The sequence below is a fragment of the Anomalospiza imberbis genome, chromosome 6, assembly GCF_031753505.1.
Source record: "Anomalospiza imberbis isolate Cuckoo-Finch-1a 21T00152 chromosome 6, ASM3175350v1, whole genome shotgun sequence".
Lineage (NCBI taxonomy): Eukaryota > Metazoa > Chordata > Aves > Passeriformes > Viduidae > Anomalospiza > Anomalospiza imberbis.
Genome location: NC_089686.1, coordinates 35196796 through 35221839, shown reverse-complemented (window position 1 = coordinate 35221839; position 25044 = coordinate 35196796). Strand labels below are relative to the sequence as shown.

At 42.6% G+C, this 25044-nt stretch overlaps 1 protein-coding gene and 2 long non-coding RNA genes across 6 annotated transcripts in view; all 3 read right to left on the bottom strand.

The window, feature by feature from the left end:
• Positions 1 to 2817: 2817 nt before the first annotated feature.
• LOC137476646 (uncharacterized) lies at positions 2818 to 3588 on the bottom strand. The gene is made up of 2 exons (XR_011000493.1): positions 3522 to 3588; positions 2818 to 3242 (listed from the first exon to the last, which is right to left on the bottom strand). It is a non-coding gene; the product is annotated as an uncharacterized lncRNA (long non-coding RNA).
• Positions 3589 to 7619: 4031 nt separating this feature from the next.
• Positions 7620 to 8443, bottom strand: LOC137475710 (uncharacterized). The gene is made up of 2 exons (XR_011000037.1): positions 8175 to 8443; positions 7620 to 7884 (listed from the first exon to the last, which is right to left on the bottom strand). It is a non-coding gene; the product is annotated as an uncharacterized lncRNA (long non-coding RNA).
• A 4238-nt stretch (positions 8444 to 12681) lies between these two features.
• SIPA1L1 (signal induced proliferation associated 1 like 1) overlaps positions 12682 to 25044 on the bottom strand; it is a 175460-nt gene continuing 163097 nt past the window's right edge. For 3 of the 4 annotated variants that reach the window (XM_068193293.1, XM_068193294.1, XM_068193295.1), the window contains 6 exons: positions 23881 to 24046; positions 21894 to 22137; positions 18916 to 19062; positions 16128 to 16242; positions 15545 to 15626; positions 12682 to 14790 (listed from right to left, as the gene is read on the bottom strand). In XM_068193293.1, the coding sequence (XP_068049394.1) occupies positions 14647 to 14790; positions 15545 to 15626; positions 16128 to 16242; positions 18916 to 19062; positions 21894 to 22137; positions 23881 to 24046 (898 nt within the window). In that variant the 3' untranslated portion in view covers positions 12682 to 14646. The remainder of the gene's footprint in view (positions 14791 to 15544; positions 15627 to 16127; positions 16243 to 18915; positions 19063 to 21893; positions 22138 to 23880; positions 24047 to 25044) is intronic. The other variant, XM_068193296.1, reaches the window with a different exon arrangement.

The following is a 25044-nucleotide window of genomic DNA, read 5'->3' as shown; positions in this document are numbered from 1 at the left end:
CTACTCTAAACCAATCTGTGAGTGCCAACATCACCATGACCATGGAGGTTAGGAAGAAGAAAGAAAGAGGACAGGGAATGCCCAAATCCCTCCATCTTAGAACTTCTGACCCCCACATACAAAACTCAGACCCCTCTGTACAAGGCCTAAACTCCCCTGTACAGCACTCAAAAATTCTTCCTTTCACTTTGTGACTACTTCTACTATAATATCTAAACTTTTGTGATTTCTTGTTCTTCCTGCAAGGTTGGTAACTTGTTCCATGGATCAGGTTCAAAGCCACAGGGGTCTGTGGCTGCATTCCAGGGTCTCAGATGCTTTTGACCTGGGTCCGGAACATCCAAGAGTGTCCAAGGGACATTCTGGGTTCCAACACAACTTCATTACTAAAGTGTTTTTCTTGCCCTGGGGGGGACCACAGAGATAGAATGCTCTTCAGCCAAATCTGTAAGGACAAATTTTTCACCACTCATCAAACTGCTTGTTCTTTTTCAGCTTGTTCAACTGAATACAGCTGCATGCTTCAGCTCTGAGCCTATGAACAAAAAGGGCTGAAAGAATTTGATGGTGATAGCAATAGACATAGACAGGGGGAAGAGTAGGCTGGCCTTCAGGACATTGTTGGGGCACGGACGTACAGACTATACACCTACTCCTGTTGTCCTTTCTTTTTAATCAATGTACTCAGTGTAGCTGTCAATTTGTGGTCCCAGGCAGCAGTGGCAGCCACACACAGTACCCAGCTGCTCCTTGAGTCCAGTGGACTGCCAGTTGCTCCTAGGAAAGAACCTCTTAATCAGGCAAAAGCTCTATTTCATAAAGCCTGTGAGCAAACCAGCTCTTCACATACAGATGAATGCATTCCAGTATTATTTTTATACTTACCTTACTTATATAACTGAAATGCATCAAAAAACAGTCAACAGTTTCTTTTTAGCTGACAAATATTTGCAGCAGCAATTTTACAGATGATGCTAATTGGTTAAAGTGACCACACCTCCACTTTACACCCAGCTGAACAACTGAAAACTTCATCCCAAGAAACACTAAAGTGTAGCTGAGATTTGTTGTGCTGCTGCTTTAAGATTAGCAACCACATCCATTAGTCCACAACAGTGAATGTAAAAAGCAGAAACTGCACATTTCTTATCACTTGACAGCTGATTCCACCTGCTGAGAAGAAACTTGGCTGTCTACAGCCTTGATTCAGCACAGCAGGAGGAAAATGGCCTATGACAATCACATTACACATCTAGAACTCCTTAAAACCTTGAAAAGGTAGGAGGAGAAACAGGGATTAAGCAGAGCTGCTACTTACGAAAGGTTCAAGGAGCATTCTTGAAAAAAGTGAGTTTTGCTAGAAAACCACGATGTGTAATTCTTTTACTCTCCAGCCTTCATCTGTGGAAGATATGGAACAAGAGGAAAATAGTGAAATCATGCAATAAGATCATCACATGCTTTCTTTTACAAGGGAACTGCTGCCAAACTACCAGCATGTCGTCTTTCTCATGACAGCTACGTAGTATCAAGAGCATTTACTTCCTGAGAAACACAGTTACCCCTCAGAAACACAGCTGAAAACCAAAGATAAATCAGCCCTGGTTTCTTAAAGAAAACATAACATTTATTCTGGAAGTAACATGTGGACACACCGATTAAAATTGATAATTGTAGGCTTTGGGATCTTTTTTCCCAGCAGACAGGATTTAGGTCTGCAAAGGAGAGCAATTTATTGAAGCCCAGCAACCTGGGCTTCAACGCAGTCCCCGAATGCGGCTGCACCACCTCTTTTCACAATTCCAGCAGAAACATGCTCCTGCACAATGGCTTTTATTAGCAGAGAGCATTGTTCTTACTCGACATCTTTTACAAGCAGATTTCAAAACACGTCACAAAGCCGAACTCTTGTGGCCACTGCCCTCACCGGGAATCCGAGAAATGACTGGCCCAAGATTGCTGCCCCCAAAGCGGCGGCACGGGCCGGGCCGGGCCGGGCGGCCCCCGCTGCCGCTGGCGACAGGCGCCGGCAGAGGGCACCCCGCCCCTTCCCAGCCCTCACGGCCCTTCCCAGCGCAGGGAGGGCTGCAGGAGCCTCCCTTCCCTTTTCTTGCCTTTTACTTCGTGGGAAAGGAAAAAAAGTCCTCCACGTGGCTTCCCAGGGTCTCTGCTCCCTGCTGCCGAGCAGCTCTGCATATCTTCCCCGCCGGGCCTCTCCACGCCGCTCCCTGAGACGCTCTGCGGCCCATAGCGAGAGGAGCCCCGCACCTGCCCCACAGGGCAGCGAGGCACGGCGGGGGAAGGGCTGCCCGCCGATCCCTCCGGCAGTCTGCTGCCCAGTGAGGGGCTGCGTGTCTCACTGAGACGGTTTCCACCTCTGCATCCACATGTACATCAGCTACCCGCGCCGGGGAGGAGACTGAGTGTCCTGCAGGGCTAGCTAGAAACGTCTTCAGGGGTGCCTGAAAGGTTGAGGGCAGCTGAATCAGGAGCAACTGAAAGTGGTCTCTTACAGAGCACCAGTCTCGCTAAAACGGAACTTCTGTGAGATACATTAGACACGTTCTGGTCACGCTGTGACATGCACTTACACAGAACACGGCCGGATTTCTTGTGGTCAAGGTCAAAGATCTTGCTGTGTTCACGAAACCAGTGAACTTCAGCTAGAAGTCCTAACCAAGCTGCCACAGGAAAAATATTTCTAAGACCTCCTTGCCCCTGTATGCAAATACTGCTTGGCAAAGGTTGGGAATTTCTCAGATGTTACTTCATTCTTCCAATGGCATTTTTCTGTTGTTTTTTTTTTTTTTTTTTTCCTTCCTTGTCAGACTGTGGTCAGAAAAACATGCTAAAGACAAGGCTAGGATTTTGTGGCTTGTACTCATCTCCCATTCATCGTTACGCAAGTTGGTGTTCTCAGCCATGTATGATCCCTCCTACTGCATCAGGCTACTTCCCAGCTGCCTGGCAGGCCACAATCTGCTCTTCTCCCAGTTCCTGTCTGCCATTGAAGGCATATAAGATTGCAATCTGACAGCCATGCAAGCTGCCAAAATCCTACCCAGTGTGAGCCAGCACATCCTAAATTCAGTGCAGATCTTATTAGCTTCATCCGGCATGGATCAGAAATCCTCTCCAGAGCTGAAAATCCTTTCCAAGTCAAGGAGTTTTTGCCACCATCTGAGCAGCTCCCAGCCATCAGAAGGCTGTTCCTAGAATTGGATGCTTGGTAAGGGCAGTGACTGGAATGCGAAACAGAATCAACCTTGTGGCACTCCAAAAGCCACTTGGACCTGGCAAGATCCAAGAGCTTTGAGTACATCTGAAAACTCATAGTAGTGATGGGAGAAGCAGCTAGGTCCAAATTATTATGAGGCCAAGAAGATTAAAAGAGTACTGAAGCCAAGTTCCTGGGTCTGTCTTAGCAATAGCTTACTTCTTTCTTCTGCCTTTTTAAAAAACATGGAGGAAAGCTACCACACATAAACAATTTTTTCATTGTCTATCAATATCCAAAGTACCTGACACAGCAAGCAGAAACCTCTCCATGGAGACCACACAGTCCTGAAGTACAGTGTGGAAATGGCTCAGGCCTCATGAATAAAAAGTGAATTACAAAGTGCATCAGAGTATCATTGTATTGGCTAATAACCTGAGAAGGGTGTCTGGTTTAACCACAGACAATAGTTACAAAAAAAGTCTCATTATGCCTAGCTCATCCTAAGGGAACACAGCAGGATTAGTCTCTCTGGGATAAGTGCAAGTGCTTTGTTTTACCCAGGGAAGAGAGCTGTGATTTGCATCTGGAAGGTTCTGAGGACAGAAGTGCCAAAGAGCTCAGCTGGGTAAGTGGCCCCTGTCCAGATCTTTACACTATTACTGTAAATGTAAAGGTAAAACAGTTCCTTGCTGATCAGCTGTCATTTGACTGCATTGTAACCCTCCTATACCTACCTGGTTTCAGCTACATCCTTGTCCTCCCATCACCTGGTAGTGTTCATCCCTGCCTTCCCTTCCTCTGCGGGGGGTTGTGAATATCCACAAGACACTTGCTCAGAGCAGTGGCATCCACAAGAAAGGGAAATGCTCTGAAGATCTAACCCAGGCCAAAAGGTGGAGCTGAAACTGGCTTGCACCTTGCCAGAGCATTGGGGGAATCTCAGACAGGGTGAGCAGTTAACAGGGGGTTCCCAGGATATCACACCAGGTGGGAGCTCTTCATGCCTCTCACCATCTCCCCACTTATTTTTCCTGCATGCTACCCTGTTCTTGATTCCAAGGATTACTTGCAGGTCGTGCACCAAGGCAACTGTGTGTGCCTCAAACCCACATTTCCCCATGCTGTTTTTTTTTTTTTTTTTTTTTTAATTGGGTTTTCCAACTTCTCAAGTGCAGCACAGGATTTGGTAATCCTGTTTCTCAGGTCTCTCCTTCCTACTTAAATGCTAGATGTTAGGTCCCCATCCCTTTCCCCATTGTAGGAGTTCTGGGCATGCACGTCTCTGCATTGTTCCACTTACAGTGGTTTTCTCTCCAACATTTTTCCCATATGCATCACAGTATCTGAAGACACAGCAAGACTGTTCAATGAGGAAAAGGAGCAGGTGGATGATGGAGACTGGACTTCCCTTTGAAAGAGGCAACTGAAAGAAGCCTTTTTAGTTCTATATCTTTCACTGTCAGTCTTCCTCATGTGTGGGCTGCATGCAATTCTGTCTGTCATTGTCATTGCCACTGGTTCCACTTTCAGCTGGAGAAACCCAATGCTCACTGAAACAGCAGTGGATAAAATGGAACCTAAAGGACAGTCACCAGACTATAAATTCCCATCCCTGAGTCAATACATATTTTAAGCCAAATGAAGATCAGTCAAGAAAAGCTGGGAGAAAATAGAAGCTAAGCTAATAGTCTGGTGGCTGGGATGCTTCCCTGGAAGATGCAGTATCAAATCCCCTTGAAGAGAGGAGGCAATGAAGCAGCGTCTTCCAGCATCCTGGATGAACTCTGTACCCACTGGGGTGTCTGTAGAAGAGAGGTAATACTGGCACATTCCCTGTCTCTCACTTTCCATCTCCCATGTTGTCTTCTTGCTGGAAACTATTGGAAGCTTTTGAAGTGCATGGACAAAAAAGGCTCAGTGCATACAAGCACCTGCTTATCATACTGGAGGACCATGACCCAAGCTGCTTCCCCAAAGGTTCCCTAGGAATATAAACTCACAGGATAAAGAGTGGATGAATGATTAAAGGACAGGAAATAAAAGGTGGATATAAGGAGCAAACCTTCATGACAGAGTTCATCAGGGCAGTATCAGAGGGATGAGTGTTGAAGGCCATGATGTTTGAAACTTAGTAAATTACCTGGCAAATGAATGAGTAATAAATGTGAGAAACCTCCTGGTGGCATAAGGATATGCTGAGCAAAACAGAAGGGTTATCTGTGAAGAGCTGCAAAACAACTGTATGCTACCAAATGACAAGGTGAGAATACAGCAGGAAAACTGCAACCTGGACTGAAATTCAAAAGAAAGGACATAGGAAAAAACACTTCTGACCTCATTATATTAAGATGGGCTCTTGGGCCTATTCTTAAAAATAATGTCAACATAGTTTATGTTCCATAGCAGTTAGAAAATTAAGTGTTTGTGATGCTTTGGGAAGGGATGGTGAACACAATGGAGAATGTGAGGATAGCTCAGCAGGGCATCTGCATCCCAAAGACTGTGCACTTCCGGTCCTGCCATCTGCAGAAGGGCTTAGCAGAAAGTACAGGGCTCAGAGGAGAGCAGTGGGAACGATTTAAAAGTGCTTCCATACAAAAGGTAAGATTAAGGCCAGACTGAGATTGGAAAAGAGACAACTGAAGGTGTTTATGTACAAACCTGAATGACTTCTTTGGTCAAGAAGTCCCTAAACCAAATTGCTGCAGATGTATTGTAGGGAAATAAACATGACTCCCTGCCCTGTTCTTGGATCTGTACCTGGATGCCCAGTGCTGAACACTGAGACAGGCTGGCTTCCATCTTATCTGAAATTACCAACTCCTGAGCTCAGTTGCAGCCCAGATGGGGAGTACTGCTTCAGATCAACTAGAGTACTAGATCAAATAAAATTATTTTATTGGGATTTACTCATGTCCAGATAAGGATAAAAAAGATTTTTTTGGTTAAATAAGAACTAATTTATTGATATATCCAGTCTCAGAAATTAAACCTCACAGCATAGATATGGTGTCAGCAGAAACTTTCAGTTGCCATCAGACAAAGTGTTAAATATACAGATGGCTACAGACAAGCCAGAAGCATAACATCCCATGTCTCTATATTTTGATTTCTTGAAAAAAAAAAATTCAGAAGCAACCTGGTTGTCTGTGATGCTACATCATTGCCTGAAAATGTAAAAACAAATCCATTAGAACATTTTTTCATGGCAGGAGTGCAAACATGGTATTAGGATTTAAGATGTATTTGCATGACTGGCTGTTAAATACCTTTAAAAGGCACTGAATAGTTTGATTACCAAGGTCTTGTATGGACAGACAGTGGATTGCTGTACATCCCACATTCTGCCTGTCAGTTACCTTCAGGTGTGTGTTATCAGACCAGGACCATAGAGAACTTGGAGGAAAGTGGAAGGCACTAAGATTAAAGTGTCCTCAGAACTTCCTACTAATTATGAATGCCTTGATCTGTGAACTTACTGCAGGAAAGGATTTTTGGGCATGCCTTACATACAAGGCTTGGATGTCTCTGCGTATACAGTAGCAGTTACACGATGAACACTGGTGCCCTGAAGACTGGGTGTGCAGAACTACTGAACAGCCCCAGTGCCCAATGCAATGGGATAAAAAGCAGGTCAGCCAGCCTTTCCTGAGCTCAGTCTGGAGCCTTGGCCCAGGACCACTGCAGCACAGAGCTGCCCTGTGCTCCTGGCAGGCCTGCCAGGTTTGCTGCATCTGGGTACCCCACCTGCACCAGTCCCTTGGGGACATCTCTGTTTTACTCCATGGGCAGTCCTGTGGTGCCTTGGAAAAATCTAGGCCAGTTTTCTCATTTTGCAACTTTTTCTCAGGTCCCAGTGGACTCAAATTCTTCTGGTTTCTTTCCCAACCCAAAGAGATGCACTTCAGAAAGCAAGACCCCTTCCCTGCAAACCTCCTGTTTAGAACTGATTGTGGCTAAAATCCCATAAGTACAAAGCTATGTAAGGGAAGCCCATAAATACAAAGCTAAGTAGGTGGAAACATTACTGGTTTTCCCCCTCATGTGAGGACAGAGGTGAATTTCAGAAGCCAGAAGAAATTCAGCAAAAAACCCACTTCAGCTCCTTTTGAAACTGATCCAGCCTTCATCTATGCATTAAGACACTGCCACTTGATCTTTTCAAATCTGCCCTGTATAAAAGCCCTAAAAAGAATCTATTTTAAAACAGACTACACTGAAAGTATCCCTCAAACTCTCTCCCCTGCTTTCAATACCTCATGAAACTTAAGCAAAATGTTCTGTTTTCCCACAGGCCTGCTCTAAGACTACTCTGCCACTTCCTACTTGAGAAACTTCAGTAAGAGAGAGACTAGTGTGCACTTACACGCAGAGTTTCGTTCTGTCTCTCCCTTTTCTCGTCATGAAATGGTTGGCACCTCACACCAAGCAGCCCTGGTTTTTCCTGTTCTGCTGGCCCCTAGATTGCTGGGAAAACACCTCAAGGGCTCTTGTCCAGGACTGCTGCAGCTCCTCCAGTGATTGTTGTGTGAAGAACTTGTCTGCCTTTTCTTGACCTCAGATGGGGATGTCTTTGCCTGCCAGCACCTTTCTCTGAGGCACTTCCCATCATTTCTGCCCACTCCAGCCACAAAGACAACAGGATGCAAGTTGCATGCCTGAGACTTCAGGACTTGGGTATGACATCTTACAGCAGACCAGAGACCCACACTACATGCTGCGATTCCAGTGAGTCTCCCCTATGTAAGCTATGACCCATATTTTGACTGTCTAATAAAGATGGCTCACTTAAAAATCAAATATGGCTAAAAACTACAGGGTTTTAGTGGGGAACTGAGATCCAACTGCAAAATCAGACCAAACAAATCAGAGCTGTGGAACTAATGCTGGTTTGAGTGTTGCTTTTAGGCCAGGGAAGCACTGAAAGAAAAATCAAACAAGGAGGGAGATTCACATTTCCATGCTATAGGTGTAACCTCATCAAGTTTTCATCAAGGAGGCAATTTCTTGTTTGCTTGACTAGTTAGCGGAACACAGTGCAGCCCTTACATATTTAGCCTCCATGAGGGACTTTCTAGCAGACTAGATCAGCTAGAAAACTTCACACATGTAAAATTCTCCAATTTCAACAGCTCTAAGTATGGCAGAACACAAGCAAGCAGGAAGAGGGAAATATTCAGTAGGCAAGAAGCCATTTCTATGTACTCCTTTCTGCCCCTTCTTACTCCCCAGGCTGTGTGTTGAGCATGACCTGAGGAAGAATATAAAGCAGAGGAGGTCACAAAACAATATATTAGTCAATAATGCTATTAGGACTTGCAGATGGTGGTGACTGACCAGTCCGCCAATGTGAAGCATAACATGGAATAATGGCTTTTGTCAGATGCTTGTGCACATGAAAGCTTGAAAACACCTAACCTTTTCTAAAAAAAATAAAGGTGTTACAAAGAATGATAAAAGCAAATAGATGTACACTTATATTATCCCACTATTAGGATCAAATGGCATGAGTCACAGAGGAAACAAGAGAGTGAAGTGTCCCCAATTCCCCATCCATGCAATGCCTGCAGCAGAAGTTGGCACTGCAGAGGTCTGGGCAGCTCCTCTGGGCAGATCGGAACTGAGCCAGAAGCTTTGAAGGAGGAAGGGCCAGGCAAGCACACAGTGGCTGTTTCTGCTGTGCGTGGGCAGACACATCCCAGGCGTTATCCCTGGCACACTGCAATTTGGGCATGACATAGCTTGTTCCTTCCATAAAGCGGAAGTTATCACTGAGCCTCCCAGCTCCAGCTAAGCAAACTCCTTCCTTATGGGTGTGAGATAGAAAGAGATGTAAATGTGCCTTGGCTCCTTTCACAAAATAAGTGAGCAGTCAAGCTCTTCAATTCAACTAAGTCCTTCAGTTGCTTGACTCAGTCTTGCCTTTCAGCTCAGCCACAGGCAGACACAGCTTTGCTGCCAGGACCATTGGAGCAGCCCCTCTTCCTGCATCAGATCCCAGGAGGCAGAACAGCAGTCAGCAGCCACCAGTCAAAGCGAATAAACTGCTGGAAAAGTGCAGGAGAGGTGGGAGGAAGCAAGAGGAAAGAACAGAAATGAACTTTCAAACAGCACTAGGACAAATCCCTGCTTTTTGCCACTGTGGTGTGAAACCTCTTTTTCGTTACTAGCTGGTGCCATTTGCCACTATCACAACATGAGGTTAGGAAACTACATTTAGTCCTAGTCCTGGAATACATCCTCGTTTCAGTCTCTGACTTCTTCACATGCCAAGAGCTGACAGGCTTCTTCAGCTGCCAGGAGCATCCTCTGCCTGCAGCTGTGGCTTCCCAGCACGTGTGTCCTTCTTGCAGGCAGCACAGAGTGAAGGACAACCAGGGGGCTCAATCTAGGCCTGGATTTAAGCATGAATAAGCAGTACCAAGCACAGAAAAAAGAACTCCCTAGAAACTAATCAGAACTAGACTGTAGGAAGTTGATTAGTGGAGTGGAGAAGACAGCACTCAGCATCCACCAAGCTGCAGGCTTCTCCTTTCTGCCAGGCTCACTAAAGGGAAAATGGCAAATGTGGTAGCTCTGTTGCCGGCCGCAGACAGAGGACATGTTGTGGACTTTCATGGAGGGTACAGACTCCTTGTGTCATAAGCTTTTGGGATGTAGGCAAAACAGCCTGCATCTGCTGCTAAGGTTACACCTTTCTTCTAATACCCTGAAAATATAAACCTTTTCTTGATGAACAAAGTAATGCATTGCCCAGAGAGACCATGCATCTCCATGCTCAAAGGTTTTTCTTCAAGACTCAACTGGGTAAAGTCCAGAACAACTGGCTGGAGAAGAGACTTCCTGAAGATCCCTCCAACCTGAGTTACCTTGTGAGAGATCATAAATTCTGCAGCCCCCAGTCCTGCAGTTTGGTAAGGATGTACAGATTACTGCAGCACACTGGTTTTACTTCCCATAGGAATTCTACAGTTGCCCACACTTTGCTGTGCCACAGGCAGCCCAGTCCACTTTAAATCACCGACACAAAACCTTGGGAAATACACAAGCAGATTGTGAAACTACCTTCTGAAAGGAGACAGGTCCATCCATGCAAACACAGGAAAAGCTGGACAGAGGGACTTGCTTCCTGAGATCTTGCTTATACTGAGTGTGGCAAAACCCCACAAGGTCCCCAGCAGCTCTGTCTCCCCAAAGTGACTCTGATTCCTCAGGCTGCTGCTGTACAAAGTGGGAGAGGATCTGCCTTTCCCAGATAGTAGCCACTATCAGCTGGTTTTCCTTACAGAAAGGGGGCGTAAGTGGCTGCCATCAGCCACAGCCTGTCTTGAGGCTTCAGCAAGTTCAACTCACTAACTCCCAGCCCTACTCCCCTCATGCCCAGCCAAAACTGCTGGGGGAAGGGGATCTTACTGCAGAGCTCTGAATATTTCTTTGAGCTTCTTTTCCCCCTAGCATTTCTTTAAAAGCCCAGCAAGGACTTCCCCACCAAGGACTTCCTCACCACTACCATTATCAGGAAAAGGTGAAGGCATCTGTACAAGCCTCATAATCTCATTGCTCCACTTCCCTCCATTAGTAACCACTTCAGCACAGCCCATGTCTGCTCCAGCTGCAGCAGTGGAGAAGGGACTGTATCATCTCTCCTCCAGGGAATCCAGCTTTGGATCCCATCCCAGCAGATAAACTGCAACCTCCTGCTCCCCTGCTGTCATGCAGCAAAGCAAGTTGCTCACATAGAGGCCTAACACCATGCTGAACTGTCTGCCAGGAGAGCGCTGACTGCTTAAAAAGAGGATTTGTTAGCTGTCAGCCCAAAGGAAGGCACTAAGAGATGAGAGAATTACATAAAGGTTTTAGAAGCAGACCAGTCAATCCTCCGAGGCTATGCCTGGTTTATGGGGACCTTTCCCACAATAGAAAGAGCTGGGGAAAAGGCTCTCACACTACTTGTTCACCGAGTTGGAACACAGCCTCCCACAGAAACAACAAGCTATCATACAGTAACCATACTTTCAGATGAGTGAAACCTGAACGTGTTGCATTTCATCCCATCTCCTCTCCCTTAACCCCATAACAAGCTCCCCCAGGCCCCTTCCCACCAGCCTCTCCCCTCACAATCCCTGCTCCTGTATGCCTCACAGCTCACCCCTAACCACACGCAGTTACCACCCTCTAACCTGTTACCCATGCCCAGCACCGCTTCTGAGAAGAGTATTATCCATCATGCAAGCTGCAGCCCCCTGTGGTGACATTCCCACACCCTGATTGGGGGATTTTGAAATAAGGCAGATTGCTGCTGCTGTATCAGCTGCATCCAGCTATCCAAAAACCTGTCACAGGGAAACAGCACCTTTGCATTGGAATGTAGACAAGGAATACTAAATTGTTTCCAGGAACATAAAACATTACTCCCTGGGAAAAACGAGTGAAACAGGATGGTCGTCCTTATTACCCACACTGCTCCCACAGCCATCCACCTTCTGCCGAGGCCAGTCACTGCTCCAGCTGCAAGGAGATGCCTGCAGGTTGGATCCTGCCCTGGTCTAGGCTGACCTAGCGCTGTGTGTGGTGGAGTGTGGGAACCTCTAGCATGAATTCATTATCATTGTGGACAGGGCAACTCCTTGACTTGAAGGAAGCTTCCTCCTTCAGCTCAGCTACCAGGATCCAATTACAAATGGTAAAACAGCATCTAGCTTTCTTTACAAGATTCAACCTCAATTTTTCATCAGATGCTTCTATTTGCTCTTGCTGCTTCACAGCTCTCTTGGTCCAGTAACTTCACTGCTAGAAAGAGATGAATTTTCTTTCCCCACATGCCTTGTGGGGATTTATTCAGTGAACTAGAAGACGTTTTCCTGCAGACTGACCTAGTTCCACATTTTTGAGCTGTGTGGAATGCTGATCCAGTGGGCCAAAAAAACATCTGTTCAAAACACTTCCAAGGTCATCTCCCAAGTGAAAGATGGAGATCTGGAAAACAAAACAAATGGATTATTTGCCCCACCCTCCCAAGCCTAAAACCTAATGTTGCACGCTTGCAGGTTTGGCTCTGGGACACTGAAAGCTGTGTGTCCTTGGGCAGATGAGCTAGGACAGTTTGGTTTTCACCTAAATTAGCTTCAGTCCAAGTCAGTTTTAAAATATTGATAAATTATAAAAAAACCCACTGCCTCTCCTTTACATCACTCTGGTGAAGCCCAGAGCAACTGTTAAAGGTAGCAAACTCTTGTAAATGGGGGAAGAAAATATATTTGTGCAATAATACAAGTAAAAAGTCAAGGGATTAAGTGTTTTTTACATACCCAGTAATGGCCTTCAAAGGGATAAAAATCAGGAATCTAATAGAAAATGGAACTCCTGTATCAATAAGTACTGAGAAAAGTGGCACATGAAGAAAGCAGGAAGAAATGGACACTCTGGAAAGTTTTAACAAAACCAACAAAATCAGAAAATGGTTTAGAAGAACCTTTAAAATGAGTTTTATTGTCAGAATTTTACAAGTAGCCTTCAGTGGCATCATACAAGAAGAACTCTGTTGCAAAACTCTAATAAATAGTCTGCCCCAAGTCCCAAAATATTTTTTGAAATAAAATAAAACCAAACTTAAAAATAAAAGAGAATAAAAGCAAGACTTCAGGATGCTCAGAGATGTTAGCAATATTTCCCATTTACAAATAATATCAGGCATTATATAAATCTCCTTCATACAAGTCATTAAAAAACCCAAGACATTCTAAACCTTTACAAAAGCACTCCAGAAATAGTTCCAAAGAGATCCATTTCCATGACAAAACATTAGAGAAGAACTCCATGGGGATTAGCATCACAAATGAAGTTTGAGGTTGAAGTGTAGTGTGTACTTGTGTGCAGCAAGATTAAAGATCGTGAAAAAGGGATTTGAAGAGAGCATGGAAGTCTTTGACAAGACCTTGCCGGTGATTTCAATCTGTGTATTTGAGAATGTGATAAAGGGCAGTGAGAGGATGCTCTCAAAATTAACCCCCAAATACACTGCACCTTATGGAAGGCAATATTTACTCAGGTAGTAACTATATCCTCAGAAGGGAGTAGAAAAGGTTTCTCAGCACACCGCACAGTTCAATGCCTGTGCAGACCGCAGTGCTTAAAAGCTGTATTTTGACACCTAAAAGGTATTTTCTGTAGAGGTAACATGTTGTGGCAAGTTAGCTGTTCCTTCAAAGAAAAAGAAATCAACTTTGCTGGCATGAAGAAGTTTGGGAAATCTCACGTGAGACAATTTCACTGGGGACTCAGGATTTCAGAGCGCCAATCCTGTCCCAGTGCTTTGAAAAATACACTTCTCTAATTCCCCTTTACATATTCCTCTATCTTCCATAGTAAAGGATTTATAAGATCTCTCATGCAAGAAAACACAACTTGAATAAACTTTTCTCAAATCTGCTGTGATTTGAGAAAACAAGGGAAACAGAATGGGAGGGCAGGTACACAGTGATAGTTTGTGTGTTTTTTCATGGTGACATTTCAGGGGGGAGAAAAAAAATCTTAATCTCTTTACAACTTCAGCTTAAGTCTCCTGCAAATATGCAAGCACCAGACTCCCCTGGAAGGGAAGGGTGCTGTTGCTGAGCACTGTTGCTGGATCGCTTATATCTCAGCCTGCCTGATGTGGTATGAACCGCAGCATGCCTAGTTTTGCTGTTTGTAAAGGTACTTGCAGCCATTGTTTCCACAGGAAACAAAGGCCACCAGAAATGCTAATGCAATAGATGTGTGACAATATGCCTCACCCATGGCTCACCTCTCTAGTCTCTCTCTAAGCTGTGATGCCGGTTGTACTGTACCATACACTATGGACACGCGCTCTCTGCAATGTATGGGAAGGTAGCACTAGTAACCAAGCGCAAATTGCTAAGGGGACACCTAAAACATTGCATTACATCCCCTTGTCTGTGGCATACTTCAGAAAACAATGTTAGAAGAGCAGTAAAGTAAACATTTCTTTCTAATTTTCTAGATGTCATAATATTTGCCAAAGCTGCAAGGAAAAGCAGATTACCTGAAACAGAGAGAAAGGAGTTAATGGAAACAGAGGCAGATGGAACAGCAAGCCTGATCCTGGCCTCCAAATTATTTTGTACATAACAGATAAAGAGACAATGTGCAAAAAATAGACATTCACATTTTAGCAGTTAAACTTTTATTTTTTTATTTTACCTTTTTAAAATTATTTACTTTGTTTTTTCTACAAAAGGCAGACATTGATTGTTGATCTGCAATTGTTCTGAGTGCGCGCAGAGATGCAAAAAAGGGTTATTGTAGGATGAAGAACAGGGAATTGCTCTGACTATACTTTCACATGTCATAATTAAGGTGGCATTAAAGCTTAAGTCCCAGTAATAATATTCATAACAGAAAGTTTCCTTCCCCGTACACTGTTCTCAGTTCATATCAATTGTGTTGAAAACCCATTCGGTGAATTTCTTCAGCTTTTCGGTTGCATTCTGGGATTCCTCCTGTAACCTCAAGTTGTCTTCCCGCAAATGCTGCACTTCAGCCTGAAGGCTGGCCTTGTCCTCTTTTTCCTTAGGCATAAGGAAAAATACAGATCTTAATGGAAATTTTAGGTCATGCTTCCTATCTATCTAGAGCAGCAGGAATCTCTTAAGAGAGCTAAGTCTTGTTCTTTTTAAGGATTTTATGTGCAGTAACACATGGGTTTATATCCAAGGGACATTAGTGATGTTTCCTTGCCCATGGTTTGATTGCATGAACGGGATTTCTTTGTATTAGATCCCAATACAGAAGCTGACTCCCCAGGTGCTCCAATAAAATTGGCCATGACCTGTTCTGTATGTACAAGTGCTGATGGTTAACTAAGTAAAGGGCAGGGAATCTTCCTGCAAACACTTTCCCAGCTAAGAGACTTCATCTCACTACTGCAGATCCTTCTTGGACCAAGTAGGCGTTAAAACAATACAGGAAGTTTCCACCACAGGAATTATAGGTTTAGATAACACTGTCAACTTTTCATCAGCAGGATACATTTTTATGGACTAACTTCAAGCCTTTTGCAGTGTCACCTGAATTAGGAGTGGAGGTACTGTGAATCACCCTCCTAATTTAAGCAGAGGAATCAAACGCCTACAAATTCAGACACCCCATCCCAGCCCGCATAATTAGAAGCCTGAGAAAAGTAGCAAAGAAATGTTTTTTTCTCATACAAGGATGAGACTGTCACAGGCTCAGGCATGGAAAGCAGGATTACACCGTTATTAGCACCACAAAGCACCAAATAAATACCTGTCTTACAAATCCTTCTGTAGATGAAATGCTTACCTTCCTTAAATCTTCTTGCAGCATCTTCAGCAAACCTTCCAGTTGGTCCACTTTAGAGGCAAGAGTTGGAGGAGATTCTTTACTGTTGAAAGCAGGAAACAAGAACAGGTATTGATATGATTTACTGTCTTCACATGGGGTAGCTAGAAGCTTTGTCTATACCAAGTGGCTTTATGAAATACCTTTGCATTTGTGTGCACCAAGAGATCACAAAATGAACATGATAAAGAGTACATGGAACACATGCAGCACATTAAACAACAGAGCAAATTTAACTCATGATTACTTGGGGTCATCCCATCACTTGACTTCTTTCTACTTGAACTCACTGTATATGCCTTGAATTACAATTGCTTTGGACAGTTTCATGAACATCTCAGACAAGAAAAAACCTGCAAAAAGATTCAAGTGGATTTACAATTCTTTTATTTTCATCTCCCAGTTCCATCTTTATGAGAACTTGTGAAGAGTTATTGTATGAAGCCTGGAAATGGCTTCCAAATGAAGACATCCCTACACTTTTCCTTGGTTTGTAGCTTGGTTTGTAGCTGGGAAAGCCTGCACATCTGGTGTATTTACTTACCCTGTATAAGGCTTTATCTGTGCAGTAAGCTGGTCCTCAGCCTGGTCACTGCTGGAAGCAGCACTCACAGGTCTGTGATTTTCATCAGCAGCAGCAAAGAATGAAGCTCGCTGAACTGAGAAGGCAAACATACAGAGAAAAACAATGGCAGCAGTAATAATTATTTGTTCATGCACAGCACAACAGCTATGCTGCAGCATCTCAGCAATTTCAGTCTGTTTCAAGCAAGGTCAAGTGATGATATGACATACCAATGTCCACTTGACAGAAGCAAACTGGCAATGCAAGTGTTTGCAGTAGGTCTGCCACTGTACTGGAGTCAGGAAGTACAAGCAGATCTTCCTGGGTACAACTGCATGATACCACCCAAAAACTTAGCAACTATATTTAGCTTCTTTCACTCTATAAAGAATGCCTTTATACTGAGGAAAGAAAAGCTCACTGTGTGCAATTTGACCAATGTCATTTTTCAGAACATGAAATTTTTTCCTTATGTCTTATAAAATGTTTTCAGATTGAAACATTAAACCTCTTTCCTGCCTTGTGTGTGTATTTCTTGTCCTGTAACTGTTCAAATGTTCTTATACATCTCTAAAACACCATCACGTGGTGTGACAAACTGCAATATAAAGACTTTAGCTTAATAAATTAACCTCAGCAGCTGTTGCGCTTTCACTGGAAACAGATAAGTATTGTCTTTTTCTGTTTGGCAAATTTTTATAGTACAGGTTGGTGTAGCTCAGGGATCCAGGCAGTTTTTCTTTCAGCTGTACAGATACCACAATTTGTAACTTCAGGGGCTTGTGCTGAGGACACCATCAGTGGTGTAGAGGTGGTGTTCAGGATCACAAATCAGAATTTAGACTCCTTGGTATGTGTCAATCCCTACTGGCACTTGTCAGAGACTAGAGACTGGGATTATACTGAGACCAGACAATCAAACACCAATGGAATTATACTGAGATCCCTCTCCAAATCAAATTTGAATGTATTTTTATAGCAGTGAGATGAAGCTGCCAGCTAACACATTACTCCAGCTTTTCTTCATCTGAGTTGTCAGTTTGTTATCTTGACCACAGTGACTGTGTTCACACTTCTGAAGAGAAACACAAGTGAGTCTGGGGCCTATCAAGTGAGGGATTCAGGTTAATGAGGACAGTCAAACAAATCTCACCAAAAACCAGGGGATCCTTTAAAGAGAAACTGCCAACTACAAGGAAATGTGTTAAAACCTGAGTTTCACCCATATGTGGTGATGAAAAAAACATAACTACAAATTCATCTCTTCTTGAAGTCCATGTCTTACATTGAATACTCTTCCCAAAACTGCACAGCAGAAATATAAGCCAAGCTGCTCCTACAACTTCTGTGGCAACAGAGCAGAGGACATGAGTACATCTTGAACACTCAGAGACACCCACTGTCCTAATGATATCTAAGGCTACTACCAGAGAACAGCCAAGAATTTAGATGACTTCACAGACTTCTCCGGCCATGCTGAATAAGGTCTAAAAGATTCAAGATCAGTGAAAAAATACTTCCAGGAAGGTGGGACAGTGATGCGGCCTGGGGTCCCAGGGGTCTGTCTGGTCCCCCGGGCAGCCGTGGTGTCCCGGATAGTGCTGTGCTGATAGGCTCAGCCTGTCTGGGCCCTTGGGCTAGCTTCCACCCACAGGCAACTTAGCGAGCAACTCTGGAGTGATTTCAGCTCTGGTGAATTCAGCTCATAAGTGATTTCGCTCTGTGCTCACAAGTGCCTCGGCAGACGCAGCGACTGAGAGAGAGGAGTCTGTATGGAGTTCTGCAGTGGTGTCTTTTATTGGCAGCTCCTGCAAAGGTTTCCAGGGACAGCTCTTCTGCCAAACTGGGCAGAGATGGGGGTTTATATAGGATACTGGGGTGTTGGAAATTGTCCAATGGCCAGGCTTGAGGAGAATACGACCTATAGCCTTACAGAGAGATAACAAGGGTCCGAGGGCAGAAGAGGGGCTGCTTTGGTCCACTCACCGTGACTCTGCATTTCTTATCTTAGGTGAGTGACTGCCAGGGAGGCCTTGAGGGGCCTCTGCCTGCTACAACACAGCATTTATGCACACATTAGGAATGAGCACTTCTGTTTCACACACCAGAAGACATTTCCATTGGATTCTAGTAACATAAATTCTCTTTTGTCTAAACTGCATTTTAAGTTTTAATTTTAAGTTCAAATGTATCTAGACAGTTTACAGTTCTCTTAAGTTTACCAAGTGTCATGGAGATGGAAAATGCCATAGGATGAAAAAACCCTTACATGCAAATCTACATCTTCGGGGTATGCAGAGGCAATGAAAATGTATTTATTAACAGGGGGTATTTCCAAAATTATCTTGTAGCAAACTTCAGCTGCACTAGATTTACTTCTCACTAGTGCAGTAAGCAAGCGATCTTTAGTGTGCTTTTCCCCTACTATATGACTATTTTTGCACTTTTGTGCCTTTCGCAGACCAACTGCCTGCAACTGTTTTATGTGAAATGAAAAGTGACCAGTTTCACAAAGATTTGGCCAAACCATACCACCGAGGATTTTCAGTATGAAGAAGTGGTATCTGAGTATTACATATGAAGTTTCAGGCTCTTAACACTGGAGTAGGTATTTTAAATGAGCTTAAGATTCAGATTAAGTAGAAAATTAAGAACAAAAAAACCAAAAGTCAGTATTAAAATAAACCCAAACAACCACAAAACCCACAGTCCTTAAAGAAGTGTGCACAAAGACCAGCTTCCCAAGTGCTGCATTCCGAAAACTTACCTTCAAAAGCTTTGGCAGCATCTACCAAGTTTGACCAGTCCAGATCAGAGGCAGAATCAGGCAATGGCATAAGACCAGGATCTGGCATGGGCTGCCGTCTTTGCTCCTGGATATCTGTGAGGGAGCTGTCTGAAGCAGAAAACTCTCCTGGAACAATGCAGAATAGATTATAAACTCCATAAAATTCCTTTCTTTATATATTGCATACCCTATTCTTAATTTTTCTGGCACTGCACTTTTCAAAATCAACCAAAATTCAGAAGAATGTTTGATCAACTGCAGTTCACCAGATACAGCCCTTCACAAAGCAGTTTTCTAAAGCCAGCACATTCAGCTGCTTCCTAATTTGCCTTAATCTTTTCAGCTGAGTGCCTCAAAAAACACCAAAAAACCCAAAAATCAACCCAAAACTCTGAGGTTTTTCCCTTCCTCTTTACAATCTTGTAAATCAATGGGAGCTGAATTAAGCCTACCAAGATTAATCAGAACAAGAAAACCCTTAAAATTACTTCCAGAGCATTGCACATCTCTCAGCAGTTCAGCAAAACCTCCAGATCTTTACTAAAAAATAGCCACACCCACCTGTAAGCTGTTGCATGGCTCCCTATGGAAAAAACCAACATTGGCAAGCTTGAAAGAAGTATTCAAAATACCTGTAATTTTTGTGCAAATTAAAACAACAAAAGTGAAACAAATTTTCACCACTAATTAGGGCAAGACCAAACTGTCAACCAAGAATTATCTACTTTATTTCAGTTTATTGGCTGGACAATCAAAAAATGTGCAATGTCTGGTCACATGTGTGAGCTCAGAAGCAGCAACTTCCTTTTTCATCCTCTCTGTCAGGATGTAAAGTAGTTTTGAAAACTTGTAGGCAGCATTAGAAGAGAGAGAGGTAGGGGGGAGAAGATGGACTGGGCACTTGGGAGGAAGCTGCTGAGAAGATTATAGAAAAGGATCTGCTTGGATCATACAGAACAGAAAGACAGTGTGACAGGCAGGATACAATCCCAAAATGCCTGAGTTGTGTTGTTTATTGCCCCTCCTCCCCTGCTTTTCTTTTTTTCTTTTTTTTCATAGTCTAATAACTATGTAACTTCAATAACTAAAATAATTCAAAAGAACTTCAGCTAAATCATACTGCTGCGTGGGAAACAGAGACCAGAAAAGCTACACTGCGTTCACTTCTGTGCTCAGGAATACTGATTTTTTTTGTGTCTGTGTGTATTTACATTTTGTAAATGTAATCTTGGTTCAATATTATAAACACTGAGGATTCTTGTCTTAGCTCTTGAAAGAGTTATTTTGGAGGTTAACATGAAAATATTTCCAGTTAATGAAAAGATTCATGCAATTAGATGAAAACCTAACTATTTGAAAAGCTACCTGTTTTAAAAATGTGAATTGGATTGTTAAGGCAGATGAGTAAATACAAGCATTTTTAGCTAACTTTTTTCCTCTAAAAAAATGGATGTGCTCTGGAATCTTTGAATTTAAAGAATTTTGAATAACTGGAAGCCAACGAATACTTGTGGTACTAAATATCTAGCTTACTTAATCCTTTTCTCAGCAAAGTGTGTGTGGGAAGACAATTTGTGTGCCAATCAAATAGCTGGTCCTTTTATCATGCAGCTCCTACGTTTTATAGAAAATGGAAAATCTTGTTTTGTTTACAAAGGGAGAAAGGTTATGTGCTAGGAGGACTTATCAGTTTAGGGTGGAAGAGACCATGATAACAAAAGAAGGTTTTGTAGTTTTCATTTTGGAAAATACCGCATTGAAATGAAAAAAGACAAAGTGCTGCTTTCCACTTGTTCTCTGGTGGCATCATTAATCTTCTGACCCCAAGGCCTCAGAAACGAAATCCTCCAAGCATAACCAAGTCTACAAAGTTATTTTAGTGCATATAAAAAATAGAAATGAAAAGAGCTCAGTTTCCTAACTCTTATGCAAGAAACACATTATACAGACACAACAGCTCAGGAAAATGCCAGGTTCAACACTGCAAACTGATGCCTGGTGATCACAGTCAGGTGAAAAGAATTTTAAATAGATTTCTTCATCAGCCTTCACTGTCAAATGTATCCTGTGTAGCTAAATACAGACTGTGCTTAGAGCCCACTATAGCGAGTTGAATCTATTGATAGCCTTGCATTTTCCTCTTGAAACATGTTAAAACATTAATAAATCAGAGCAGATATGTACTTCTTCAGAAAACATTGCAGAATCCTACCCTGAGATCTACCTCTGTTTCTGGAAAATACACTCAGTTATGAATTACAGTGGAAACCTGTGAAAATCCCATTTTTCACTGTGACACTCACGTGCAGCAACACACAACTCATCAAATAATCATACTGAGACTTTTCCGTAAACTAATGGGGAAAAGCTGAGTGTCTTCTTGACAGCACTTTACAAATAACTTTTTCTGGTTAACTGTGTGACTAAAATAAGTAATTCAAGTGCTGAAAAATAAATAGGGTAAGGGAATGAATTTAAAACCAGTTGAACAGTTGGCACAATAAAAGCTGTATCTGGTGTAGCTGTTTCTCTAAATGTCCACTAGTATTTACCCACTTCTGTATCATTTTCCTAATCATATTTTGTTCCCGTAATCCCACAAGAACGAACTGACACCTGAAGTTCTCTCTGGTGGATAACCAGGCATACATTGTTTGTCCATTGGTCCAACTGATCTAGGTGACTCTTGGAAGAAATGACAAACTTGTAGCCAGTGAGGCAAGTTTCTGTGCTCTCTCTACAAGGCAAATGCATGACCAGTTATGCCATCTTACACCCACTGAAGTGAGGGGAAAAATTATATTCCTGTCCTTTTTTACATTTTCAGTCATGTGACTGGACTCTCCTCATCTGAGCAAAATCAAGATGGAACTAACCAATTGCTGTAACAAACATTCTCCCCCAGGATGATTCACAAAGGATTCCTCTGCAAGTGGAAAAATAGGAAATCCACTTACCATGCAGTGATTTCATTCCCAAAGTATAGGATGGTCTCCGTAAGGGCAGCGACTTTGGGAGAGAAGGGTAGGTGCTGGTGAACAGAACATCATTTGGCATGGCTTGGTCCAAGAGCGAGGCCCGTGAGGTGAAGAAGTGGTCCCTTTGACCACTGTAAATACTCTCATCTGACAAAGTCCTTTGCAAGGCACGCCTTGTGGTAGGAGTGCTGGGAAAGGGAGACTGACAGGACAGAGTGTGTGACTATACATTCATAAACACAAATAAAAAGAAATGAGAAAAAATAATCAATAAAGAAACTTTTAAAATAATTTTTAAAACCTTTTTTAAAGTAAGAAACCAAGGGTTTACATAGCATTTTTTAGAGTAGACAGAAAAAAGAACTGAAGGAATTGGCTTTTAATGAGGTTATAGCTAGGTAACATACATAGATTTTTTTAGCCTATCTCACATATTAACTTTTAAACACCCTTCAAACTTCTCCTGAAGTGGAAATCTCAGGCAGCCCTTGCTGACTCTAGAGCTGATATGTAGCAGAGAAATGGATACAGAAAGAGCCTGAATGCTGCACAAACCAGAGTTCTCCCATTGCACAGGGTTGGCTGCCTTCCTGCAGGCCCAGCACCAGCAAATGCCAACTAATTAGAAGTCTCCTGTTACTGAACAACAAGGAACATCCAGCACTGCTGGGGGTCTTCAGAAGTATTTGAATCAAAAGCACTCTCATGAATAAGATAGCTTGTGTCTTACCCCCACCATCAGCCCAGCTTCCTCTATGCTCCACACAGGAGAAAGCAATGCTGGGGTAGGCAGGAGTTTTGCACTCTCAGGCCAGTGCCAGAGAGCTGCTATCATGACCATTCCAACCAACAGAGACTGATTTTCATGAACCCTGTAGCAACATAGCTGTCTCTAAGAAATAACATTTCTTTACAGTTTGGTTGAAATTTGGTCCAAAATTTTTATGTTGTAAGACTACTTCTGTAAGATGAAATCAAAGTCATACAGTGGGCAGAATTAAGTTACTTTTAAAGTGCCATTTTACTTTTAAGATGCAATTTATTGGTGTGACAGAATGCTTTTAACTTGCTGAAATTTATCAAAAGTGCAACCAGGAAATAAAGATCAAGATTCACTAACCCCACAGCAGAAAACTAGCAAACTTGGGAAGATATCTTGGAATGAGAACAATTCTCTTGCTCAAAACAACCAACAGGAGGTGTTTGCATCATCCATGTCTCAGTTCCCCTCAGAACTACCACAAACCTAAGAAAAAGCTATCGTGCCAATAACAAAGTTTTTTTATCTCTGGCCTCAAAAGCAACATCTTAAATAATCTGTGCATGGAAGCCACACTTACAAGCTTTAACAAGCCACTTCAGGTTTTTACTAGCAAAAAATGAAGTTACAGCTCTCTCTTCTGCATGGTTGCTGTGGAAACAATTTGGGCTCTGGATGACAAGCATTGGCTGTACATGAAGACTAGAAATCAAGACATTCTCTTCCAGATTATGGATTCTAATGCACTTACATGTTATTCAACGTATTTTGAAACACATCAGGAAATGTTTCTACTTGTTCTGCAAAAATACCAGCTTAAATTTAGGGATCATTTTTGGTAACAGGATCAGTCAGGTATAAAAGGGTGCTTTTTGCAAGGAGTTTCAGTACTGTCAGTAAGTCACTCTCTAGTGATGCAATCAGAGAAGAACAGTTAAAATATGTAAGACAACACTACAGGACTTTCTATAACCCAGCAGTACTAAATGTTCTTTGCAATTTGGCATATTTGTCTTTTTAAATCTGCACACAGAGTTGTAATAATATTGCAGAGACCGTAACAATGAAACACTTCACCAAATCGGTTCTCCAGTAATCAGTTACAAAGAGATTATTTCCTGTCCATGATGAGAATTCAGGGAATGCCTCGTGTTTTATTTTCCTGTTATGGGCGAGAATAGAAAAGATCCTATCTCTCTAACATACCTTAAAATTCTTCTGGGATTCAGGTGTTGGGCTATCAAGATCTATCAATTTCTTCAGCTCTTCTTCAACAGTGGACTTGGATGCTCGTTTCGGGGACGCCCGCAGGTCTCTTGCCGACGCCCGCAGCCGAGGGTGGGCCATTTCATTGCCATCACTCTGGTGGCGTCTTAAACGAAATGGAACAGACACATTCAGGTCTCAAAGCCCTGGGGCAGGAGGTATGAATGAAACAAGAATTATAGCACCCTCAAGTTTTTAAAAGAAAAGAACTAAGTAGAGGGCAGAAAGGACGTAAGAAGTTTCACTACCATAGCAGAGACTCACCTTAGTGGATACCTGTGGAAGCACTAAGCTTGCTTAAAAACATCAACTAGCAATACAATAAAATAATTGAAAGGTTAATGTAATACATTTTCCCAATAAGGGACTGAATCCATTAAAATAACATGTATTCTAAACAAAGCTAAAAACACGTGTCTTCAGTAAGCTGAAAAGCAGCAAATCACCACGTTTCTTTAATATTTCAACTGGCTTTTAATAATGTAGTTATCACAAAGTTTCACCATTTCCTTTTGACAGCCAGTTATTGGTATCATCTAGGGATACTGTGCCTGACCCAGTAACAGTCAAGAAGGTTTGAATAAATTACTTTGAAATGGGCTTTCTGAACTACTTGCTTTTTGAGTCATACAATATAACAATATTTTCACTAGTAAGCTGTTTCTCAATTTCTCTTCAAAAAGAGATGCTTGCATATTGTAAAGCTGAGATATCTTGGCTTGCTTTAAGCCAGTTAGACTGGATATTGGCAGCAATTTTAACAAGGCAATGTGGAATGTCAGAGTTAATGCACAACATCCACAGTACTACTACATGAATGAGAGGTTTAAGTAAAACTCAGGCTCTACAATAAGAGGATTTTTAGTATTTGCTCAAATAGCATTATAAGTCACCTTTAAGTAGTCCCAAGAAAAGATAAGCTTTAATAGGACTGAAATCCATAGAGCTTTCTAGAAATGACAAAAACTCCAACTTTTACAAGTTAACAGGGAATGAGATTAGCCAACTATCAAATACTTAAACCATACTCCAAGAAGACTAGATTAGAGATTAAGTTCCACAGAAGATAAAGCATTGTATTAAACAGTCTTGAGCTCTTCTCTA